The sequence below is a fragment of the Drosophila hydei genome, unplaced genomic scaffold (genome assembly GCF_003285905.1).
Source record: "Drosophila hydei strain 15085-1641.00,03,60 unplaced genomic scaffold, DhydRS2 tig00008119-arrow-pilon, whole genome shotgun sequence".
Lineage (NCBI taxonomy): Eukaryota > Metazoa > Arthropoda > Insecta > Diptera > Drosophilidae > Drosophila > Drosophila hydei.
Genome location: NW_022045830.1, coordinates 4,629,287 through 4,653,191, shown reverse-complemented (window position 1 = coordinate 4,653,191; position 23,905 = coordinate 4,629,287). Strand labels below are relative to the sequence as shown.

The following is a 23,905-nucleotide window of genomic DNA, read 5'->3' as shown; positions in this document are numbered from 1 at the left end:
GTATTTCTCATTATAAATAATTTTCATTTTCATTTTCAAGTGAATCTTGCTTGTTACAAACTTGAGAGGCTCCACATATATATCCAATTGAACCATAAATAAAATTTCTTTGTGGTCGTTTATAACATAGGTAATAGTGTATATAGTATATAGTGGTATGTGTATGTATAAGTATAAAGTTAAATTTCTGCCCGCTGTCCGAGTGCTGGTCCAAACGGGGTACTCAGTACACCTGGTTGGCATCCGGAAGGGCCGATATCTATGCATTTCCAAAAGAAGCAAATGTGGAGCGAATAAAAAAACGATTTCCAGAGCTGGTTTAACACAGACGGTACACAGTTATTGATAAACAACAGATGTTTATCATCAACATCATTTCTTAAAATTATTTAAAAGGGGTTCAGCTTGTTTTTTTTTGCTGCTGTTGTTTGCTTTGCTTTGCTTGGCTTGGCTTGGCTTTGCGTTGTTTCTGCTTTGCTTTGCTGCTGCTTTGGATATTATTAAGCCGGCACTTTTAAAACGGAAATATCATTATTCATAGTTTGTTAGATCTATTTCTGCTTTTGTTTTGATTCAATTTCATTCTGGCTATCCTGCGAGATACCCACAATCAATTTATTCGCTCTTTTTGTGTGTAATCACGGCATCATCGATCTCCTCCTTGGGCTGATCCTTGTCGCCCCAGCCCCAGGTGGCGTGGGTGCCATCGCCGGTGCGCTTCACACGCTTCTTGATAATGTCGGGGGACACGCTCTTTAGATCGTAGGCCCAGCCAATCTTGGCGAAGAAGTCAATGAAAGCCGTGGTCAGATTTAGCGAGTATTTGCCAAACTCAGCGGTCTTGTAGTCCCAGGGGAACACATGATGATAGTTATGCCAGCCCTCACCGAAAGCGAGCATCGCCACCGAAATGTTCTCCGAAGGATTGATGAATCTAAGTACAGAGAAGAGAAATGTGGTTGAAAAAGAGTTTCAACGATTTCGTAGCTATTCAACTCACCTGTCATAGGGACGGCCGCCGAATTTGTGCGCAGCACTATTTACCAGCCATGTCACATTCAGAATGAAGCACCAGCGGAACATGGTGGCCACGAACCAGGCATTCACAAAGCTCTCACCCCAGAAGTACATGGGCGCCACAGTGGGTAAAATGAAACAGGCCAAAGGCATCAGCACAAAGTAGTGTCTAAAAACAGGCAACAGGAGAAGAAGAAGTTAGCTTAGGGTACAAGTGCTTGGCTTATGAAGGCGCTCACTTTTTCTGGAACATCAGAACGCGGTCGGCACGCAAATCGGATAGGTCAACACCCTTGCCCTTGGCCTTCACCTCGGGATGCTTCTTGCACAGCAACCAGCCAATATGCGAAAAGAAGAAGCCACGCGTGGCATTGTGTGGATCAGCATCGGTCTCCGAGTATTTGTGGTGCACACGATGGTCGCGAGCCCAGTGGTAGGCGGCGTCCTGGAAGGCAACTGTATTGAAGATGACCAGCAGCACGCGCAGCGGCCACTTAGCCTTGTAAGAACGATGGGCCCACAGACGATGAGCGCCAGCCGTAATGCCCAAACCAGAGACAACATAAAGAGCGAAAGCTATAAGAACAAAATGATATTTATATAAGAAATAACCTATATATATATATATATATATATATATATAAAAGTACCTAACGATGTAGACATTACAACAAAGAATTTAATATTGTGTCATAACTGAAAAATTTTACTATCGCCCCGGTTGATCATCATCTTCACCCAGTTTGTCAACTTTGATTAGCATATCCTCGACATTGCGTATGGCATATGCTTTGCTATCAGCGCTGATCGAGATTACGCCCAGCTTTGTCAAGTTATACAGCGAGGACTCAACCTGATATTCTAAACGATGCACAGGATTGCAATTGCGCATCGAATACTTCACGCGATCCTTTATATCAGCGAATGACGCATAATCCAAATCCTCATTATCTGTAATATAGCTAATGGCCTTTAGCACATGGCGATTCACCTTGCGAGGTACACGAAAATTGTCCATTCTATGTTCAGATATGGCTGTGAGTTTATCTATATGTAATACTAATGTTTAGTTTATATTCTGTAGCTGTATTTGACATAAATATAATTGTCTCTAAGCGAATGACAAATATTACTACGTCGTCAAGTTCAATCGGAAATTATTTAAATTTTACATTCCCAATGAATATTTATACCTATTTAATATTGCCCACAGATAACAAATTGATTTTTACTATAATTTCATTTCAATTATGCTTCATCAGTTGACTTCGAGCCCTGTTTCTAAGCTCTCTGTGATATATAGACTATGGTAAAAAGTTATATATTGAATACTTGATGGAGAAGAGAAACGTTGCGCAATAAGCTTCGCGTGGATTGGGCATTATGTTAATTCGTGTCTGATCTATTGGACTATATGATATGACTTTGCTCAATGTTATCAGTGCCAAATTTGAAGTAAACAACGCTGATAACCTTGCAATTGAAATGCGAGGCACGCGACGCTAAGATGACAAACAATGAATAAATATTAAAAATTCTATTGATTGCCGTGCGGTTATCTGGCCGTCTGGCTGGCTGTCTGTCTGACTGTATTTTTCACTTACCCAGAGCAATTGTCTGCCATTTAGCCGAGGTGAAGATTAGCCATGCGCCGTAGACGGCAGCCAAGTGTAAATATCCGAATGCAATTATGTTACGCCAGACGAGTTTCAGTTTGCGTCTGTCGGCCTTCTTCATGGAAACAATGTCCTTGACGAGGCCGCCATCGATGGTCTCGGCATCGCACTCGAACAACACACCAGTTGAATCCTGTTGCAGCTTGGTTGGATTCTGCTCCGATTCGGCAGCAGCTGTCGCTGCGGCAGAGATCAACGAGTCGGTAATCGACTGGCCTCCAGCAGTTGCGTTGGGCGGCATATTGTGGTACCAGCTGTAGTTCAAATACAATAAAAACAGAAAATAGACATTACATTTTAAATGACTTGCTGGCGCAATTAGTTAAACAAATTGACTAAGTTGAACTTGACACGCTTTACCCGCAGAGGTGAGCAGTTTTGGGTGTCACAGCTCTTTAATTATTGCTTGTTTTGTGTTTTTTATTGTTGCACGTTAACTAGCGGTCGTTGCACACCTCCCTTGGGCAATGTGCCGCTGTAGTCTTGTTGGACGCATTGAGGCAGGCTGAATCACAAAAAAATCAATAATTTCAAGGATGATGTCCTTGCTGAAGGATACGTGCAATACAGTGAAAGCACGCTTGAGTGACCATTAACTCTTTTCTCAGTGTAAAAGTCACCTAAAACATGTACACCTATTTCCACCTTTAACAATCGCTTTTTATAATCAATTTAAATACTTTTTCTCAGTCAAAATTGTTGCTTGTTGTTGTTGCTTGGGTTATTTCTGCGCTCGTTTCATGCCGAAAAATAGGGTATTAAAATATTGGGAATTAAATAAATACGACCGGCTAAAGAGCACGTCTGCAGCTTGTACTGTTGATAATTAAAATGCCGGCACGACAACAACAAATCAGCGCGGCACAAACATTCGACAGCACCATTCACACCTCTGTTTGTGTGTGTGTTCATACACACACATGTGGGTCACTGGGCGTCTAATGTGAAGGCTAAGCTCGCAAGACTGTGTATGTGTTTGTGTGTGTCATGGAAAATTTCCCAGCTTTAAATTTGCTATACAAAAACACAAACGCACAAGTAACAGCAATTAAGAATGAAAGAATTATGTATATACTAAGTAACTGTTGTCTCAACTAAAACAAAGCAACATCAATTAGTAAGTGCATTTATTTATTTTGTGCATTTGTGTAAACAGTATAGTATAGTATAGTTTTACCTTTGTTAACGTCTAACAAGTTATTTGACAACCTGCCAATTGGGGGTTCAGTTTTCAACTGTTGAACAGAAAATTTGCGCAAAAGCAAACAAGCGTGCGGTAAAGCTTTTGAGCATACCCAAAAGCTTTGGCAATATACGACGAATTCGTTGGCTATGCCGGCAAGCTTTTGCAGGTGTCCATAGATAGATTAGAAGAAATATTAATAATTAAACGCAGACATCGAATGATGTTTAGTTATTCAGGGTCAGGGTTTTATATTCTGCTAGCATTTAATCACGTTGCTTTATAGCTTCGAGGGTAAAATGGCTATAAACTATTAAATCAAAAATCGTATGAAATGCCATATGGTATTTGTTCACAGAAAACACGAAAAAATAAAAACCCCTCAGCTTAAGCTGTTGTATTTTGTTTTCCGTGTAAGTTACGGTGCCACCAGTGCATTGCATTATTAACATTGAAATGTGAACCACGTGTGTACGTATGCTTAAAGTCATACGATTCCTATGCCTGGCCCGGAGAACCGTGCATGACAGAGACAGCATGAGAAGAACAAGAAATCCAGTTGGGTTTGTTTGTACAGTACTAGTGAATGTCTAAGTGTGTGTGTTTGTGTGTATACTTTCAATTCAAAAGAATATTTAGAAATTGACTAAAAGAGCAGATCGCCAACGAAAGCTTTGCCACTATGGCGCACTCTTTCTGGCTCTTTCTTTGCCGCATAAAGCCATCAGCTGTTCATACATACATAAGTACGTGTTCCCAGTGAACCATAAGATTTATCAAAGCCGGCAACTTGGCTGCCTATGCCAGCGAAGTAAATGTTTCATTATATTTTTTTTCCAAGAAAATTTGTATGATTATTACGGAAGAAGCATTCGATAAAGCCTACTACATTGATATTGAACTTGAAATTTTTGTTCACGTAGCCTCATTGGCGACAATGACCACAGACGAGAGTGCGACACCAAGAGAGAGAGAGAGAGCGGGAGAGTGAGAGAGCGTAAAGCGAATTGGAGCTTAATTCGCCGACCGGCATCACGTTGCAAAAGCGTGTTTCTGCTCAACGCATAAAATCTTGGTTGTCTCGGTCATTTTCTATTGATGCGTCTAATCTGCTAAATTGCGTTTTTGAATTTGCGAATTGTAAAGCTTCCGGCAGATTGTACCATTATTGGATTTATGGAAGAGTATTCTGTGACTACTATGCTTAAGTTAATGAAGCAGTTAAAAAGTTGATTCCCAACTTAAAGTTCAATGTACGAACAATTATACGGCACAAATAGGTGAACTGCGTTTTAATTTATTTCTAGTTTGAGGCAAATGTATTTCATTTTCGTTAACTGTGCCTAATTATACATAATACACATACATACGTATACAACTTTGTACATTTGTATTCGGAATATCAAAAGCATATATTTGATATTCATTTATGCTTTAGTGAATCTAATAGTCTAAAGGGCCTGCGTAAGTATGCTAAATACATGGTCGAGCAGTTAAATGCCGCAAGCTAAGTATAAAAGATTTGTGTATCTGCGCCTAAGTCTCTAACCTTCGGCAAATAGACGCTTTGACCGTTAAAGTACAGCCTTCAGAAGCTAAGAGATTTAAAAAAAAAACTATGAATTGCATGCCTGATCAACAGATCGTTTGATAGTAATAAAAAGCTCACAGAGAAGATTTTTTACTTGAAAAAGTTTTTGATTGTTGGTAGTGTATTTTTTTTTATGTATACTCTTGGGTTGTCTCTTGGGTCACTTGGCTACAGACGAACGTTTGTGTTAGTTAATGGTTTACGTAAACACTTGCAAATCCTGTCGCAACTGACGAACGTCAACATAAACATGTGTATGTACTAACCTGTTTTGCTGACGAAGCTAATAAAGTTGACTTTTCGCGGTTTTTCTTTTGAGAAATATACAAAATAAAAACTTTAGTTTATCACTGTATTTTTGCACGGAGTATTTGTCTGGGGAACTAGCGAGCGGGTAACGTTATAACACGTCCGTACGCTCTGAGGTCTCAGCACACACTGAGAGCCAGTCGAACAGAGTGGTGAAATTTAAACCATTTTTTTCGCTCTCAAAACTTTTACGTTGGCAGAGACGCAAAACTTTTACTGCCCCTTTCTTTGCATTTGTTGTTATATTCCCGGTGCTTGGGCACTTCTAACTGTCAAACATATATATATATATATATATTTATATATATATCTATGTACATACATACGTACACACATATATACGTATATAAACACACATATACACACGCGTACATCATCGCAGATTAGCTTGGAAGATTACGATCAACTGAATTTGCACGTATGCACTTCTCATAGAAGTTTGCAAATTTCGCAAATTTTGATCAATTGAAAGTACGTTAATGAATGAAAATGACTTTAGAGCGTTATTTGAACCCTTCACAAACAACTTACGGACATTGTCAATAGATCAATTACAATTAAAGATACTGCCCCAATGCAATTTAAACAATTACCTAAAGTACACCGCACGAAAATCTTTTAGGAAATAATGCACTCTGCCCTCATCATGAAAATATGTACATAGATATCGGACTAGCAAGATTACTAACTGCTAAACTTTGATAGAAGTTCAAAACCCATTTATAGCTTCTTTAAGTGGCTAACAGAGATAATAAATTTGAGTAACGTGTACTTTTTTAGTACTTTGGCCGGACAAATCGAGCTGATGATGGCACAAAATATTCAAAAACATTTCTTACTCTACTTGTCAACGACGCCCAACTTATACATATGGTTTGTCACACAGTTCAGATTTAGCTTCCAAATATGAATTGTAAATTACAATTTTGTAAAATTATTTAGAGCTTAAGAATTCAAAATGTAAACATTTTAGAAACAAAAAAAAACTATAGCTATTTCAGGTTTTTGACAAATTTTGATTTTAACATTTTAATCAATTTTTTGTTCCTCAATGAAAAACGGTATTCAAAACTCCTGCCAAAAAAATTTAGCCTCAAGATTATCTATTGTTATACAAATAGCTTGAGTCTGCTTCAGTCTCCATAGGTTAAACAATATATTAAGACTAGTATTTTATATTCAAATATATATATCTATATGTATATATATATAGAGCATTGAGTTAATGAAAATAGCTGTACGATTGAGCACCAAATGCTTAACAACAGAATTTCGTGACAAAATTTTTTTGACAATATTCAGTTGTTCATGAAAATAGTAGTTGTTACTAAAAAAGAAAGTAAATCTATTTGACATTAGCCTAACTTTATATAATTTGTCTTTTATATATAGTTTTTGGTCTTATCCTTATTCATTATTTATTCATTTATCCATTATTTTCTATTATGGCTTGGCACCTGCGTGGCATGGAATCGATGAGGTCCTGGCAATGCTTTAGAGTTATTTGGTGCCACGCCTCCTGAACTACTTGACACAGCTCTGCTTTGGTCGATGGCTTTGCAGTTGCCACAGCTGTCTTAACATCGCCCCACAGATTTTCGATCGGATTTAGATCCAGGGACTGAGCTGGCCATTGCATGACGTCAATCCCTTCGGACGCAAACCAATCTATAGCAAGCCGACTCGAATGATTTGGGTCGTTATCCTGCTGTAACGTCCATTTCAAAGGCATTTCCCAACTGGCATAAGGGAGCATTATATTTTTTAGTAAATCGACGTAGAGATTTTCGTCCATGATACCATTTATAACTTGGATTGGACCAACACCAGCATATGAAAAACAAGCCCATACCATAATGCTCAGATGGACATGTTTGAATGTCTTCTGAGTGTTCTTGGGAACATACTGTGTAGAGTCACTCCCAGCAAAGTGAACGATTTCGCTCTCACCCGTCCACAGTATATTGCGCCACTTACTTGTGGGCCAATTTCGGGCGGCGTGGTGCTTGCTGGGAGATAAATGATGTTGGAGTCGACGACGAACTGTCACATCACTAACCGACAGATTCAATACCTCTTTAATTTCCTTTGATGAAGCTAACGGATTAAGCTTAGAATATCGCACAATTTGCCTATCCTCTAGCAAGTTAGTTTTGGATTTGCGACCACGTTTTTCAGCCTGCTTCTTATGGTGAATGGCGTTAAATATCATAGGAGCTGAGCATCCAACAACATTTTCAATTTCTTTATAAGTTTTGCCTTGATTTTTAAGTCTAACAATTAAACTTCTCTTTTCTGCCGAGCAATGCTTTCCTCTACCCACTAAAATAAAAAAGCCATTCCAATAAACTGCAAGCAGTAAAATATAATTTAATTAATTACACTTACTGTTGATAAGTTTTTATTTTATTTTAACTGCTTACATCCAGCACTACTATTTCTATGAACGGCATATTTTCAATGCAATGAATTCAGACCGAAAGTAACGGAATTTTATGCAATGCTATTCTTTGCAGTCTACTCGAAACAAACAGTGCCCATCTTTTTATAACGGAAAAAGTAACGTTGCATTTAATTTTGTGCACTACTTTTTTCATGAATCGCAGCTGTAACAAATAGTTAAGACGGTTTTGTATATTCTTGATTAAAGCTAAAAAAGAGTATAAATAACTGGTCCAAGAACGTAAACGATACGCACAGCTGTTGTTGGATCGCAAACGATAGACACAGCTGTTGTTTGATCGCAAGCGACATTCACAGCAGCTGTTGATGCACCTGCATATGAAACGAACTTTGTATGCATATCCGAATGTGTTCTTTCAAAATAGTACAACTTAACATGCAATTGCGCATGGAAAATTCGAAATGAACTCTAAAGTCAATTAGATTAGAATTGGATTCTAATCGATTAGGGTCACGTTTAGCACGGTGTGAGCTTCGCGCCAATTGATTAACCCTTCAGAACTGCAACTATTCAATACCATATAGAACTAAAGTAAGCAATATGGACAAGGCGCGAGACTAATCTCTGAATTAACGAACTAACGAATTTAGTTCTGCAAATTACATCCGAAATTTGCGGTTTTTTAGTAGTTTCATTTATTTTTGATAGATTTTAAACAAATGGGATAAGATAACGCAGATTTAATATGGAATTTTTATTTTAAGTCTCAAATCTCCATATTATGCAGTTCGACGTTTTCATATATACGAGCGGACGAACATGTACAGAGCGAATGTGCCGTTGTTCTAATAAAAATCATGTGCATACACTTTATAGCAGCTACCTTTTCTATGGCCTATTAATACACGTGAAAAAGCACAGCATTCCCCATTTACAAATTTTTTATAGGGTAGAAGATGTAAGCGTGTTACAGTTCCTAAGAAAACGCGTGATTTCAAACAATGTCCCAGTGGAAAAAATCCCTAATCTACATAGAAACCGTAATCTTGCGTCATTGCATGCAATGTGATGTCACACGGAGAGTGTGTGTTGCGCATCAAAATATTGTTTAGTACACAATTCTAATCTGTAAAGAAATAAATTCTATTTTTTTTTTCGCAATGTGTGGAATGCGCATTTGGCTGAGCTGATATATATTTTGGCAATATATGGATTGTTTTTGATTCTAAGCAAGGTCAATGAAAAGTTATAAATATGTATGCAACTTACTTGTACAACTATTGACCAATTTAGTTGTATAAATCCAAAATCTGCTAAATTGCACTGATGCCTGTAAAATAGTTTAGAGATGACACGTACTGGGATTCTCGAGAAGTAAGTATGAAACTCGCAACTCGATATTTACGATACAAACATTATATCGATATAAAAAAATTAGATACAACCATCGGTGCAGCATTCGCTACAAATTCATATTCAACTATATGGAATTTTTTGGCTTCAGATTCTTTAATATGTATGTAATAGTATGAAATATTTCTTGTTATTATCGTCATCGTAATGTTTTAAATGTATATATTATTTATGTTTTTGGCACAATACAAAACAAGCGCAGTGAAGACTGTCAAAGAAATTAAATGACTCGCATTATTATAGACAGGATATTAAACGATTTTAATCGATAGCAAGCCATTGTGCCATCGCAATTTATATTTTATCTGAAGTCAGGAAAATGTCAAAGCAAATCCTTGAAGACGAAGACGCAAGAAAAGATCTAAACCAAGCTCAATATAATGCGAATGAGGAGCTGAATGAGGTTAAAGTCCAGGTATATACTGGTGCAGTATGTGTAAAACCAAATGACTGTTAAAATAATTTAAAATATCTTTTAAGGAACAAAATGTAGGCACGGCTGCAGCAGAATTAGCAAGTCTAAATAAAAATATCGTAAAGGCAAATACATACAGAAGATTAAATCTGAAAAGAAATATGGATACCAATGCTGCGCAGGATACAAAAGATGATATGGTTAATCAAATGGGTATTGATGAGCATAAGCGAGAGACCAGCTTTGTTAACAAATCGCCAGCTCTACGCATTGCAGTGCACGGCATGTCGGAGCTCATCAACACACGACTCTCGACCGAAGCACTCGACATTTGTGTAGAGCTAATAGAGGCAGGTGTGCAGCCAAGGGCCCTGTCTGAAGTAGTACTTCATATCCTAGACATCAAGGTGAAAAACTACGAAAAGGAACATGGTCCCATACTACCATAGGGTATCCAGGGACCGTTGTTAATCCCCCGAGCACATTCGAAGATAATGCTTATCAACACCATGATAACACCTGCAAACTACAGCCGTCTAGACACGCGAGAAATAAATCGATTACAATCTTAACCGAGAGACTGGCACAGCAGCAAAACCACGCAATTGCGATATCCGAGTTAATTACATTGTATATATTTTTGTTACTATATAAAATACAACCCACTTAGCATAAGTGTCTAACTATATTGTCCTAAGATTAAAGTACTTTTAATTAACTATGCTTTTAGTGCGTCTTCATGTCCATAAAGAGCACGCGCTGTTGATCCTCTGCGGTCATATCCTTATCACCCCAGCCCCATAGCTCGTGTGTTCCATCGCCGGTGCGACGCACTCGTCGCTCTACCGTGTCCGGGGCCACTGACTTCAGATCGTAGGCCCATCCAATTTTGGCAAATAGATCTATGAACGCTGTGGTCATGTTCAGCGAATAGTTGCCCCATTCGGCGGTCTTGTAGTCCCAGGGGAAGACATGGTGATAGTTGTGCCAGCCCTCGCCAAAGGTAAAGGCCGAGACATACGGACTTTGCGATGGGTTAATATTCCTATACGTAAATCATATATGAATTATTTATATGTTTTATGATAATTATAAAGTATAATACGCACTTATCGTAAGGACGTCCGCCAAACTTGTGAGCTGCGCTATTGACGAGCCATGTCATGTTCAACTGGAAGCACCAGCGGAACATGGTGGACACAAACCAGGAGCACAACAGCGATTCGTTCCAGCAGACCATGGGTATGACAGTTGGCAATATGAAGCAGGCCAGCGGCATTAGAACAAAGTAGTGTCTGTCAATTGGAGAGATCAGCTATAGTTGGAATAGTTCTCTCTATAGCCAGGTAACTTGCTACTCACTTGAGCTGGAACATGAGTATGCGATCGGCGCGCAGATCGGTCAAGTCCAAGCCTTTGCCCTTGGCCACCACATCGGGATGCTTCTTGCACAGTAGCCAGCCGACGTGCGAGAAGAAGAAGCCACGCGTCGCATTGTGTGGATCGGCATCCGTCTCGGAGAACTTGTGATGCACGCGATGATCGCGCGCCCAATGGAAGGCGGCGTCCTGGAAGGCGATCGTATTGAAGGTGATCAATATCAGGCGCAGCGGCCACTTGGCCTTGTAGGAGCGATGAGCCCAGAGGCGATGAGCGCCGCCCGTGATGCCCAGCATGCCCGCCACGTATAGAAAAATGGCTGTCAATAGAAAAGTTGGTCAATTCAGGATCAACTCAATGGAGGATCAACTCTGTGTGGCTTACAGAAAACAACTGTTGGCCATTTGGCTTGGGTCAAGAGCAAGAAGCCGCCGTAGAGAGCAGCGAAATGCACATAGGCAAAGAGTATAATGTTGCGCCAGACCCACTTCAGCTTGCGCTTCTCGGCCTTCTTCAACTCTACGACATTCACGTCCAAGGCGCCATCGTTGGTGTCTGCATCATCTTCGAAGAGCACGCCCGTCTGCTTGGATGCTCCAGCTTTGGAGCTGCTCAGCATTTGCTCCACTTCAGCGCTGCCAGCTAGGCCATTGGCTGCATTTGGTGGCATTTTTACTAAAATCAAGCGAGGATAAAATATAAAATAAAATTTTACGATTTTTCTTGATCTCATCAGAGACGTAAGCTAGAGCTATAAAATGTGGTATGCAGCTTATATTTAAACTAAGCTTTTCTTTAATACTCAAAATCTATTCAATTCTTTAGCTTTCTTTATTTTATACAATATTTTAGTCTATCTGATCCTTCTGAACTCAGTAACTATATAAGTTAGAGTTATCAAATTTGCCATGCAGCTTATATTTAAGCTTATCTTTAATTGAATACTTAAGTTCTATTCAATTCTTTATGTTAAGTCTAGATTTCATACCATATTATAGTCTATCTGATCTCAACAAACATATAGGTTTAAGCACGAAAATTTTGGTATGTAGCTTATACATCAAAGGAGCTTTCGATACCTACACGTTAGACATATATATGCACCTATAATAAACGAACTATACCATTTGTAGTCCTTTTGAACTCAGCAACTATATAAGTTAGAGCTATCAAATTTGGTATGTAGCTAATATACCATCTAATCTTTTGATATATACACACGACAATGACTTTTCTTAAAAGTCAAATAGCATGTGATAGCCTTGTTGAACTCAGCAATTATGTAAGTTCAACTAAGCAAATCAGCTTATATTTGAAGTGAACTTTTGACATTTACACGCTATCTATATATATACACATGCCTACGTTGTATAACTGGACAATCTAAAAGTCTTGCGGATCTGAGACAGCAAATTTTGCTCGTAACTTATATTTCACTCGAGCTTTCAATAGGAACACGTAAGACATATTTAACGATTCGTATTGAATTATATTTGGTTTTTTTATATAATCACATCTCTTATGTAAAAAACGTTTCAAATTGGTTCTAACTCAACTGTGCTTTATCAATTTTCTAAGTCACTTCACGTCTGAAATACTCACCAAACACTTTAAGTACTTCAGGGTAATTGAGGAATTTATGAAAGCCGAGGAACCGAATCGACCTGTGCCGGGAAGAGCTGGCTTATTACTGTGCTCACGGCCAGACAGACAATGAATCCAATCGTCTTTCTTATTGGCAGTCTTCTTCACTTTGGTATTCGCTTAGGTTTACTTTTTTTAATATATTTTCTCTGTGGAGCTGAAACGCTTGAAAATTATCTGAAATAGTTTGAAAGGCGAAGATCGACTGCTTGCAGTATTTATACTGAAAGTTAAAATCGAAAGATGCCCTTCATAGGAAAATCTGATTACAAAATAATCTTTTTAATGAGTACAACTAATGAGACTTAATGAAATTAGTGCAATCTTTGCAAATTCATTTATTTATTATTTCATTTATTCCCATTGAACTGTGGACAAACAAACACTCACGTAGGTAAATGGATCGCATGTTGGTCAAAGTACAGGATTTGATGCGTCTAGACGCCAGATGTGAATCATAATTCATCGAAATTAGTGACAGCCACGTTATCTTCTAATTAAAATCAATTCAAAATCCATAATCAAAGCGCCATCTACATGTGAATGTCAATGCGTCAGCTGACGTTCGTTTGATAAAGCTTTCAGAAACATTTTAAGTACCCGGCTTTATCCGTTAAAAATATAAATAGGCGAAAATTTCATTTTATCTTGACTTAAAGTATTTTATAAGGAATTAAAGTAAAATATGGCGAAAATCAAATTTTCATTTTTTTAAATAGTTTAATATAAACCGATTAACTGTTCCTTTATGTATGTTATGTATTTAAATAAATAAAGAAATTCAAATTTTTCAAATCTGAACTGCATGTAAGAATGATGTTATTTACATAATATTTTAGTTTGTCTCATATATACAAAGGTTTTCCTTATTTATCGTTCTCCTTTTTGGTTACATTAATGTTTTCGCCTTCGTTGCAGTCCTTTTTGGCTTTTTCCACAGATGGTTTTGGTTCAGCTGCTTTCTTGGACTTGCTCTTGGCCTTCTCTGCTTGCTTTTGTTTCTCGGCTTCAACAATTGCGGCCTCTGCCTCTTGCTTCTTGATCTCTTTCTGAGCAGCTGCCACAGCTACATCTTCGTCATCCCAATCGGCCATGGAACGATCACGTTTTAGCCACGAATGCGTCGTATCTGCCTTGAACGCTGAAATGCCATGAAATATTCTATTTAGTTCATCTGCTTTCAGTTAACAAGGAATTACTCACTGTTATTGAACCACTTGATGCCATTCTGCATGTCCTCGATGATTTCTGGAGATGTGTACATGACCTCGTTCTGCACCGCCTGGTGGAACGTTGACGTCTCAAACGAAGCCGAGTAAACCGAGTTGCGATCATGATTGAGTGCGCGTTGCGGAAATTTGGATAAGCACATGGCCAGCTCCAGAGCATGGCCCAGCGCTGTACCTGTGGGCACTATGCGATTGACTAGACCAATATCGTGTGCCTCCTGTGAGCCCACTGGACGTCCAGTCAAGATCAAATCCAGCGCACGGGACAGGCCAATCATGGCGGGCAGACGTGCAGTGCCACCATCTAGCATAGGTACACCGAAGCGCCTATTGAAGAAGCCCAATACAGCGGATTCCTCCATGACCCGCAAATCACACATCAGCGCGAGCTCCAGACCATTGGCTATGCAGTAGCCATTGATGCCGCAGATGACCGGCTTCTTGATGTGGCGACGGGTGGGGCCCACCGATCCCTCGGGACGCATCAGAATATCAACGCTTATCTCCTCCTTCTCGTCAGTGCTGATCTCAAGTATATCAAATCCCGAGCAGAACGAGCCACCCACCCCATAGAGCACTGCCACCGGCGACGTATCATCCGCCTCGAAAGCAGAGAACGCTTCACAAAGCAGCGAGGCGGTTTTCGAATCGATGGCGTTGCGTTGTTGTGGACGATTTATGCCGATTAGCGTAATATTTTTATCTTTCTCCACAAGTATACGTGCAGGCTCTGCCGCGTTCGTATCAATCTTAGCTGCGACATCTGTAAAAATAATTCATTTCATTATCAAACATTATGTCACGTTGGTTTTAACTACCTTTGAACAATGCAATTGTAGAGGCGAACGTGCGTCGAGGTGTCAAACGTAAATTTTGGCCAATTTGCTGACCCAGTTGACGTCTTATCATGTGGAACATGTTTGTTAAAAGATGTTAACAACTTTAATTTAGGATAGATGCCAGCTAACAAACAAATAACTCCAATTAAGATTCTACAAACAAATATGTGAATATCGTAAAGGGGCTATCGAGAAACAATCGCGGAAAACTGTTCGATAGTTAAACGCACAATCGATAAAATGTGTAGTACAATCAATGCAATCAGATATCACATGGGTGACTATGGGACATGAAATTAAATTGCATATGGCTGACATAATTTAATTTCCTAGTTCAATATCGTTATAACATTTTTTAATAGCTGTTTTAATTATCGATATTCCGAATTTGCACGTTCCACATCTCTATTATGCGCGGTTTGATAAATGCAAATTTCACCATGATTCTGGTGAGAAATTCTCAATAAGAAAGCTTTCAACGTTTGGAGCGTGCCTGAACGTACTCAGTTTGGAGCGGCGGTTGTGTATTAGCCATCAGCAGCAGCTAAGGAGCGGTACCAATATAGAACATTTGAATTTTGTGTGTGCGTCGTATATTATAAACCATGTATCACCTGAAAAGTTTGGCCCGACAGGGAGCCATGCATCAGCATGAGCTGACCGCCTTGGCCAAGGCATTGCCCACCGCTGTGCTCCAGACGCGCAACTACCAAATTCCTGATCGTCTAAAGGACGTGCCAACCGCCAAGGATCCCCGTTTCTTTGACATGGTTGAGTACTTCTTCCATCGCGGTTGCCAAATATCGGAGGATCGCCTGATTGATGACATGAAGGGCAAGCTATCGCTGGATGAAAAAAAGCAGAAAGTAAAGGGTATATTGATGCTTATGCAACCCTGCGATCACATCATCGAGATTGCATTCCCACTGCGCCGTGATGCGGGCAACTACGAGATGATTACAGGCTATCGTGCACAGCACAGCACACACAGGATTCCAACAAAAGGAGGTAAGACAAACAAACATTTTTCGATACGCATTTCGTTTTTCTTTTCGCGTCTCTCTTTCTTTATCTTGTCTGTCTACCTTTTAGCCGGTGTATTTGTTTTGGATTTTTTTTATTCGTGGCGTGTGGGAAACATCTTGCCAAATGTTGGCAAAAATCGATATTTCTCTAGAGTTGATGCAATTCTTTCTTGCCTTTGCCATTATGTAACCATCGCACTCATATTTCGGTCTACTCACTAGCTGCTCCCATTTGGCATCTTTTGTCCTGCTCTCGCGCACTGTACAGCATTTACTGTTTGTTTACATTGACGCTGTCCGCAGTTAAGCGTGTTTGCTATTATGTGCTGCCTTTTCCTTACCGTTAGTCCAATTGCATAAGCAGCTGGTAGGGCATTCCACGTGCCACTAATTGATTTCCAAACCCTTCAAGTGTTGTTCACACGCCCTCATCCGATTGCCACGCCTCCAACAGAGAATGTGTCGTGCAAAATGAACACAAATTTTTATTCACCTAGCTAGTTGGCAAAAAATTTTTCAATAATTTGTTTTTGTGCTTTTGCGCTTTGCTTCTGTTCTATTTTTAATAACGCTGTTTAGCTCCTTTCTTTTTGCTTTTGTTTTGAAGAGCAAGAAGAGCAGCACAGCAAATAGTGTACAGTGTGACAAACATAAACATACGCCGAAAGAGTCAAAAAACGAAATTTAGTTGTCAAGCTGCAAAAAACGTGCCCCCGAGCCCTTTTTATTTTTAACTTAATTTAGTGAATATTGCATCTGGTAATAAATATGATGGGCATTATTATTATTATTATTATTATTATTTAGTTATTCATATTATTTGACATATATTTAAATACATTTTAATTATATTTTTTTAACGTATAAGAAATCTTTAAAAATTATATACGAGACACGGTTGTTATCAGACCTTTACTAGGCAAAAAAGAAAAAAGTAGACTAAAAATGTATATATAAATATGTATATATATATTTATATATATTTGTGTCGTATCATACTATATAATTGTGAATGTTATTTTGTTTTTGCTTATTGTTATTGGCTGGGACGTTGATAGGCGACGCCCTCGAAGGCCTGCGGAGCATAAATAGACGAATAATTGAACAACTTTATGATTTTATTGCCGATTTCATATAATCATTGAAACTGGTTGTAAACAAGTGTGACTTGCTGTTGCCAACCACTTCAGCTTGTTAATTATGCCTTTAAATATTTTGATACTACGATGCTTTTCAGATGATTGCTAAAGCTATAAGCACATATATATATATATATATATATATATATATATTATATGTATATCTGTATCTACTAGATATGGGTGCTAAATTATTTGTGCGGCCTTTTAGTGGGCATTTTAAATAGGTTCGGGTTTCGTTACTCTAATTAATGTTAATTGCATTCAGTTCAATAAATGCACGTATCTATGAATGTGTCTGTCTGTGTATATTCATGAATGTGTATACTTTATTGACACAAATGACTTCATAGCTTGGCTCAAATTCGGCAAAATATATTTTGCAATTTGTTCTCAACGCTTTGACGTCGAAAGCTAGTCATAAAATGAAAGAAGAAGAATATCAACATGCAGTTGGCTGAGGCGCAACGAATTTGAAACACTCTGACAAGGCTTAAAAGGATTTTTCACTTTCATATGATATAAATAGTAATTTGTTCTTTTGACTTATTAACTATTATAGTTAAAAATCTTTGATATAGTAAAATCACGAGTCAAGTCGATTCTAACTCAATGAATACTTTGGAGGTTCAATGATTCAGTTATTAATTCAGCACCTGCTTTTATGTTGCTGTAAAGGAACTCTCATATTAGGAACTCTTTAACATATTAGATTACTTTTACGAAATATTAAAAGTAAATGGACTATTTTCTGCTCAACATTTTCTTCTTCTTTTTCACTATTGTTAGATCTGTAGCTGTCATATATGTCTATCAATAATTCGCATAATTTTTTTCTATATTTTCTTTCCTTTTAAAACATGACATTTTCCTATACATGTTGCATATCCAATAACAAATTGCATATAACCTTCACAAGACAATGAAGAAAGAAAGAGTAAAAAAGCCGAAAACACAAAAACCGGTTTTCAGCCCAATGCTCTGGGTGTGTATAAAACTGTATCTCCGCCGATCAGCAAATTTAATTTTTATGAGCTTCACATGATGCTCACGTTGTGTTACTAGCGTGAGTCACATGTTTCACAGTCTCGACACACTGTGCAGCAAATGAATCGAGTGTTTAGCCGTCTTCATATACAGCTTTCTATGTCGTTGAACTGTCTGACAATTGGATTCATTTTATTTGCTATATGTGAATGTAAATACAATCATATATATACTGATACACTTATATATATACAGTAGCTGTAATGGATTGACAAATAAACAAGACATTAGGCTGAGCTGAAACATGTATAGGCAAAGCATATATTTCCCCATGCCCAGATGAGCACATTGTGTGTTTGCCTTCAACTATCGAAATTTACTTGGAAATCAAATGATGTTTCCGCTGATAATCTAAGCAATGTAATAATAGCCCTTATCAAGCCAGGGCTTATGTACAGTAGACGCTTGTTAAGTAAAGTGTGTGAAAGAGGGAGAGAGTCAGAGTGAGTTGTTTATCAAAATTTATGTTGAAAATAAGATAATAAATAAAATTGGTAAAAATCTAAAAAAAAAATACATAAATATATTAAATGTTCTATGGAAAAATACTAGGAAAAAATATATTTTTTTTCAAAAATCAAACAAATTCTATATATTTATAAATAAAATACAATTTATTAAACATTTAACTCATATATAACTCTAAACCGTTTTTGTTTTTCATGTGTCGACTGTACTTTCAGTATCTATATACGATTTGCTTACAATATTCTAATCTATAAAACTACTAGTTGCAATTGGTATTCAAATAAATTGTGTCAACATTTAACTGTTGTGTGAAAACCTGCTGTGTTGTTTGCTTACATGCTTCTGACTCAAGTGGCAAATACGTCCAATTCTCGATGACGCCCCCAACGCCCCCTGTACAAGATGTATATCTATTTGTTCAGTTGTTCGAATGGTCCAAATATTTTTGGCAGCTATGATATGTACATATTTTCACAGCTCTCAAGTCATTTCCTGCGCTATCTTGATTCGGCTATATCTTATCATATATAACATAAGATGCCGTCAGCATACGCTAAATCAAAAAAATATATATCATATGGCTCAGTGACTAGTCAGCTGATGTGCGCGGACCCCCTAGGGGTCCAACCGGTTTTTAGTCTATGAATTTGCGATTGCTGTTGCCAATGGCACACAGAAGCACACACACGCAATGCTTATAGACGTGGCAGTATATACGCCCCATACGATCGAGCCCCCAAAAAAGCACAAGAACTTATCGCGCACGATTGTATAAGCATGTCATACGTACATAGTATATAAACTCACATATATACACACGTATATGTATATAGCTTCTATGTAGCTTGTATGCTTCTAGATTGGCAAGCTCTAGGCATAAATAGATTTCTGCGATATGTGTGTGGTAAATAGTAGAACTACGAAAAAAACATAAAATAGAAATCACGCGTTCGCTTTTTGTTGTTTGGTTTGTTTTTTGGTACAACAAAATATTAGTCGAAAACAAGTAAACAAGTAGCTTGTTTTTCTTCAGTGTACCGATAAAGCCGGTTATTATTAACGTATCTTGAAATGGCCGCAACACAAACGAAAGAATAAATAGAGCTGAAGTTTTGTTTTTTGAGACAACAAAAACTGAATATTTTCGCGCTGTTGTTATGCGCACAAATTGTAGAACGAAAGAAAGAGAAGGGGAATTATATGGAAAATGTCAAAGAAATAAGGCAACAGCGCATTGAGCTTTTTTTGCGTTGATGAGTTTTGTTCGTTAAGTTTTTGTTTGTTTACGCTGCAATCCAATTCCGTTTCTTGAAGACGCTATCGCTGCACTGCTTGCCAGTGCAAGCAGCGCTGAATACACTAATGCTGAGACACTACTACATGCACACATCCATGCAGATGTATGTGGACACAGCTGATAAGCAAAGCCGAGAATATGTGGAATGGCAAAGTTCAAGCGGATTCATGGTCAAGCAATCAAGCTTAGCGCTTGGCAACCGCATTTAATTAGCAAAAAATGATTTGTTTATTTTCTTCTTTTGTTTCGTAGGGGGCTTGTCAACGGGAAAACAAAACTGATTGATCGTTTCTTGCTATACGATACATAGAGTATACAAATTTATGGCTATAGATAAAAATTATTAAACTTTGTGCAGGGTCATTAATATTTTATGGCTTACATCGTAAAATTGGACAAAATAAGCATTTTGTTTTTTGAACGCAAGCCATTTAGAACTTGTGGAAGTTACTTATCTAATCGCCAAGACATTTTTTTTTAAAGATATCTAAAGATAAATGTGACAAACAAACAAGATAAGCAACAACGGAAAATACTTGCCCAATGGACCTCGTTTTCCTTCGTGTATTACGCCATGGCTAAAATGTGGCAGCTAAATGCGATTATGACCCAGTTGCACGTGAGCAGAGGGAAATAGTAACAGAAAATGTCTTTCAGAAATCAACTTTTGCTTTCGAATAGGTACAAAAAAGAAAGCCGAAATATCGCATATGTTTTTCTTTGTCTATTCTTAGCGCTTTGCAATTGGATTTAGTCCAACATAATATGAACAAGACGAATGCAAAGCTGTTGAGACCGAAGGAATGTACTTTTCTGTTAAACATATATAGTATTCAGTGTTTAGTATATAAATTGCTTTCAAGGCTTTCTGTGTGCCCAGGCACACCTGTCGTATACGTAAGACTTATGCAATTCGTTTGTTGTTTGCTGCAGGCATTCGCTTCTCGTTGGATGTGTCACGCGATGAGGTCAAAGCCCTGTCCGCTCTGATGACCTTCAAGTGTGCCTGCGTTGATGTGCCCTTCGGCGGTGCCAAGGCCGGCCTGAAGATCAACCCCAAGGAGTACTCAGAGCATGAGCTGGAGAAGATCACTCGTCGCTTCACCCTTGAGCTGGCCAAGAAGGGTTTCATTGGCCCCGGCGTCGATGTGCCCGCCCCCGATATGGGCACTGGCGAGCGTGAAATGTCCTGGATCGCCGATACCTATGCCAAGACCATCGGTCACTTGGACATCAACGCCCACGCCTGTGTCACTGGCAAACCCATCAACCAGGGCGGTATTCACGGACGCGTCTCGGCCACCGGTCGCGGCGTCTTCCACGGCCTGGAGAACTTCATCAATGAGGCCAACTACATGAGCATGATTGGTAAGTCCAACTGGTGGTGCCATTCATTTGAGAACTTTCATTTAACCATTCTGTGTTTGCAGGCACCACTCCCGGCTGGGGCGGCAAGACCTTCATTGTCCAGGGCTTCGGTAACGTGGGTCTGCACACCACCCGCTATCTGACCCGCGCTGGCGCCACCTGCATCGGTGTTATTGAGCACGACGGCACACTCTACAACCCAGAAGGCATTGATCCCAAGCAGCTGGAGGACTACAAGAACGAGCACGGCACCGTTGTTGGCTATCCCAATGCCAAGCCATACGAGGGCGAGAACCTGATGTTCGAGAAGTGCGACATCTTCATTCCAGCGGCCGTCGAGAAGGTCATCAACAGCGAGAATGCGGGCCGAATTCAATGCAAAGTATGTATCAAACAGATATGAGCAAGGCTATAGGCTAATGATTGATGCGGGTCGGCTTCGTCTTGATGTAAAGCAAAGAATCTTGTTGCCTCTCTGTATCAGAGCTATTACTGATTGTGTGAATGTAATGGCAGTATTATGAAATCAAATGGATCCATCTGAAATCCCGTTTACAGCCTTGTTTATGATGCTTTCACAGTAATTTTCCTTTATTTAATATTTGCCTTTTCCACTCATAGATCATTGCCGAAGCCGCCAACGGACCCACCACGCCTGCTGCTGATAAAATACTCATCGATCGCAACATTTTGGTCATCCCCGATCTGTACATCAATGCTGGCGGTGTCACTGTCTCCTTCTTCGAATGGCTCAAGAACTTGAACCATGTCTCATACGGTCGCCTGACCTTCAAATATGAGCGCGAGTCCAACTATCATCTGCTCGGTAAGTTAGGGCCTTTAGCTAATTAGATTTAAGCGCACCATCTGCAGTTTCTGCGCACACTCTTTCTATCTATCTGTCTTATCTATGAGTATTTCATAGGCTTGTACGACCAATCATGCCATGTCATTTAAAATTCATTTAAGGGTATATGGTTTTATAAAGTTCTTATATTATTTATTGTATATTATGTCTCTTAAGCCAGTTGCACCAAACCATGCAGAAAAGCAGCGTTTGCTCTTCGTGTTTGGTTTTCATCGAAATACACAAAACACCAAAATGAATATTTATTTGACTCGAACCATTTAGTGCTCTCCTCAATATTCGTATTTCCAACTATTTTTATCAACAAGAACTTAAGACCGTAATTTAATTATAATGCCATCTTAGTAATTCGTTGTTTATTCTATTTCTTCTTTTTTTCTGTTTCTCTATCACCAATGTAGACTCAGTCCAACAGTCAATTGAAAGAATTATTAACGACGGTACATTCTTATTATTAATTCTTCTTTTTCTATTATCCTCCTGCCCCCACCATAAACAAACAAAACAAATGCCTTTTACTGTTACTCATTATGTATTCACCCACACACGAATCGCCCACATTAATTCTTGTTATCCTGCATAATTTAGACAAGTTTATTGTGTGACATATATATCTATATATGCATCTGTTTTTGCTTTGTAGCTTTTGGATTTATCCTTTTTGTATGTTCTGTTCCTTGTGTCAGCATTATCCGTACCATCAATGCATTGGTAGAGCTTGAGGATCTGTTTAGATCACACCCGGACATCTCTTTCCAGCTCCCTATCCATTCATACACACATACGCATCATGCCTGTGATCTAACTGTGCCTCCATCCCTGCTCTAACCTAATCTGTCTAGTTAACCTTGGCGGCTGCTTCTAACGTCAAAACTATCCAGCATGAAGCATATTTAATTAATCGCTTTATTTCGGTTTTTTGTATTTCTCTTCATTCTCTCTCTCGTCCGCTCTCCTTGTACAATGCGTGCTTGGTCATATTTTAGAATCCGTGCAAGAATCCTTGGAGCGCCGCTTTGGCCGTGTCGGCGGTCGTATTCCCGTGACACCTTCTGAGTCGTTCCAGAAGCGCATCTCCGGCGCCTCCGAGAAGGATATTGTGCACTCCGGTCTTGATTATACCATGGAGCGGTCCGCACGTGCCATAATGAAGACAGCCATGAAATACAATCTGGGTCTGGATCTGAGAACCGCTGCCTATGTCAACTCCATTGAGAAGATCTTCACCACATACCGTGACGCCGGTTTGGCCTTCTAAGCTTCGCAGCTAAAACTTAACTAGTTTATTAATCAATCGAACTCAACAAGCAACAAAACATTAAACATATGGCATCAGCGCACCTCCGTTTTTAGAAAAAGTCACAAAAGCAAATTAATTTATATAAATCGACAAATGACTAGCTGGAGCTGAGTTTGTTCAACTTTTCAACTTCATATTGTGTTTTACATTAAGCTAAGCAAGAAACAAAAAGGCGAGCTTGCTTTTACAATGAATATTGTTGATTTTCTGTAAGTTTTTAAGTTTAATGAGCGTTAAAGTGAAGCAATTGCATTTTTCAATTATGTATCGTAACGTATGAAACGCTCCGTTGC

The 23,905-nt window shown here is 38.8% G+C and overlaps 5 protein-coding genes across 9 annotated transcripts; 2 read left to right on the top strand and 3 right to left on the bottom strand.

The window, feature by feature from the left end:
- Nucleotides 1-541: 541 nt before the first annotated feature.
- LOC111598335 (acyl-CoA Delta(11) desaturase-like) lies at nt 542-9,553 on the bottom strand. Of its 4 annotated transcripts, none has more exons than XM_023313538.2 (5): nt 9,450-9,553; nt 2,622-2,947; nt 1,257-1,593; nt 1,001-1,186; nt 542-934 (listed from the first exon to the last, which is right to left on the bottom strand). In XM_023313538.2, the coding sequence occupies exons 2-5, from the start codon at nt 2,932-2,934 to the stop codon at nt 616-618; spliced, it is 1,155 nt and encodes a 384-aa protein (XP_023169306.1). In that variant the 5' UTR covers nt 2,935-2,947; nt 9,450-9,553; the 3' UTR covers nt 542-615. The 4 variants fall into 4 exon arrangements, with proteins under 4 accessions (XP_023169306.1, XP_023169305.1, XP_023169307.1 ...); XM_023313537.2 differs by lacking the exon at nt 9,450-9,553 and adding an exon at nt 5,734-5,932; XM_023313539.2 differs by lacking the exon at nt 9,450-9,553 and adding an exon at nt 3,871-3,945.
- A 211-nt stretch (nt 9,554-9,764) lies between these two features.
- Nucleotides 9,765-10,526, top strand: LOC111598338. The gene is made up of 2 exons (XM_023313542.2): nt 9,765-10,008; nt 10,074-10,526. The coding sequence occupies exons 1-2, from the start codon at nt 9,913-9,915 to the stop codon at nt 10,455-10,457; spliced, it is 480 nt and encodes a 159-aa protein (XP_023169310.2). The 5' UTR covers nt 9,765-9,912; the 3' UTR covers nt 10,458-10,526.
- Nucleotides 10,527-10,621: 95 nt separating this feature from the next.
- LOC111598336 (acyl-CoA Delta(11) desaturase) lies at nt 10,622-13,233 on the bottom strand. The gene is made up of 5 exons (XM_023313541.2): nt 12,991-13,233; nt 11,773-12,063; nt 11,371-11,707; nt 11,118-11,303; nt 10,622-11,053 (listed from the first exon to the last, which is right to left on the bottom strand). Exons 2-5 carry the CDS (start codon nt 12,056-12,058, stop codon nt 10,735-10,737), a joined length of 1,128 nt encoding a protein of 375 aa, XP_023169309.1. The 5' UTR covers nt 12,059-12,063; nt 12,991-13,233; the 3' UTR covers nt 10,622-10,734.
- A 543-nt stretch (nt 13,234-13,776) lies between these two features.
- LOC111598297 (probable enoyl-CoA hydratase echA8) lies at nt 13,777-15,299 on the bottom strand. The gene is made up of 3 exons (XM_023313485.2): nt 15,080-15,299; nt 14,236-15,024; nt 13,777-14,173 (listed from the first exon to the last, which is right to left on the bottom strand). Exons 1-3 carry the CDS (start codon nt 15,177-15,179, stop codon nt 13,899-13,901), a joined length of 1,164 nt encoding a protein of 387 aa, XP_023169253.2. The 5' UTR covers nt 15,180-15,299; the 3' UTR covers nt 13,777-13,898.
- Nucleotides 15,300-15,618: 319 nt separating this feature from the next.
- On the top strand, nt 15,619-23,652 carry LOC111598274 (glutamate dehydrogenase, mitochondrial). 2 transcript variants are annotated; one of them, XM_023313451.2, is made up of 6 exons: nt 15,619-16,108; nt 21,010-21,444; nt 21,507-21,826; nt 22,066-22,270; nt 22,714-22,752; nt 23,299-23,652. In XM_023313451.2, exons 1-6 carry the CDS (start codon nt 15,706-15,708, stop codon nt 23,568-23,570), a joined length of 1,674 nt encoding a protein of 557 aa, XP_023169219.1. In that variant the 5' UTR covers nt 15,619-15,705; the 3' UTR covers nt 23,571-23,652. The 2 variants fall into 2 exon arrangements, with proteins under 2 accessions (XP_023169219.1, XP_023169220.1); XM_023313452.2 differs by lacking the exon at nt 22,714-22,752.
- The last annotated feature ends 253 nt before the right edge of the window (nt 23,653-23,905 follow it).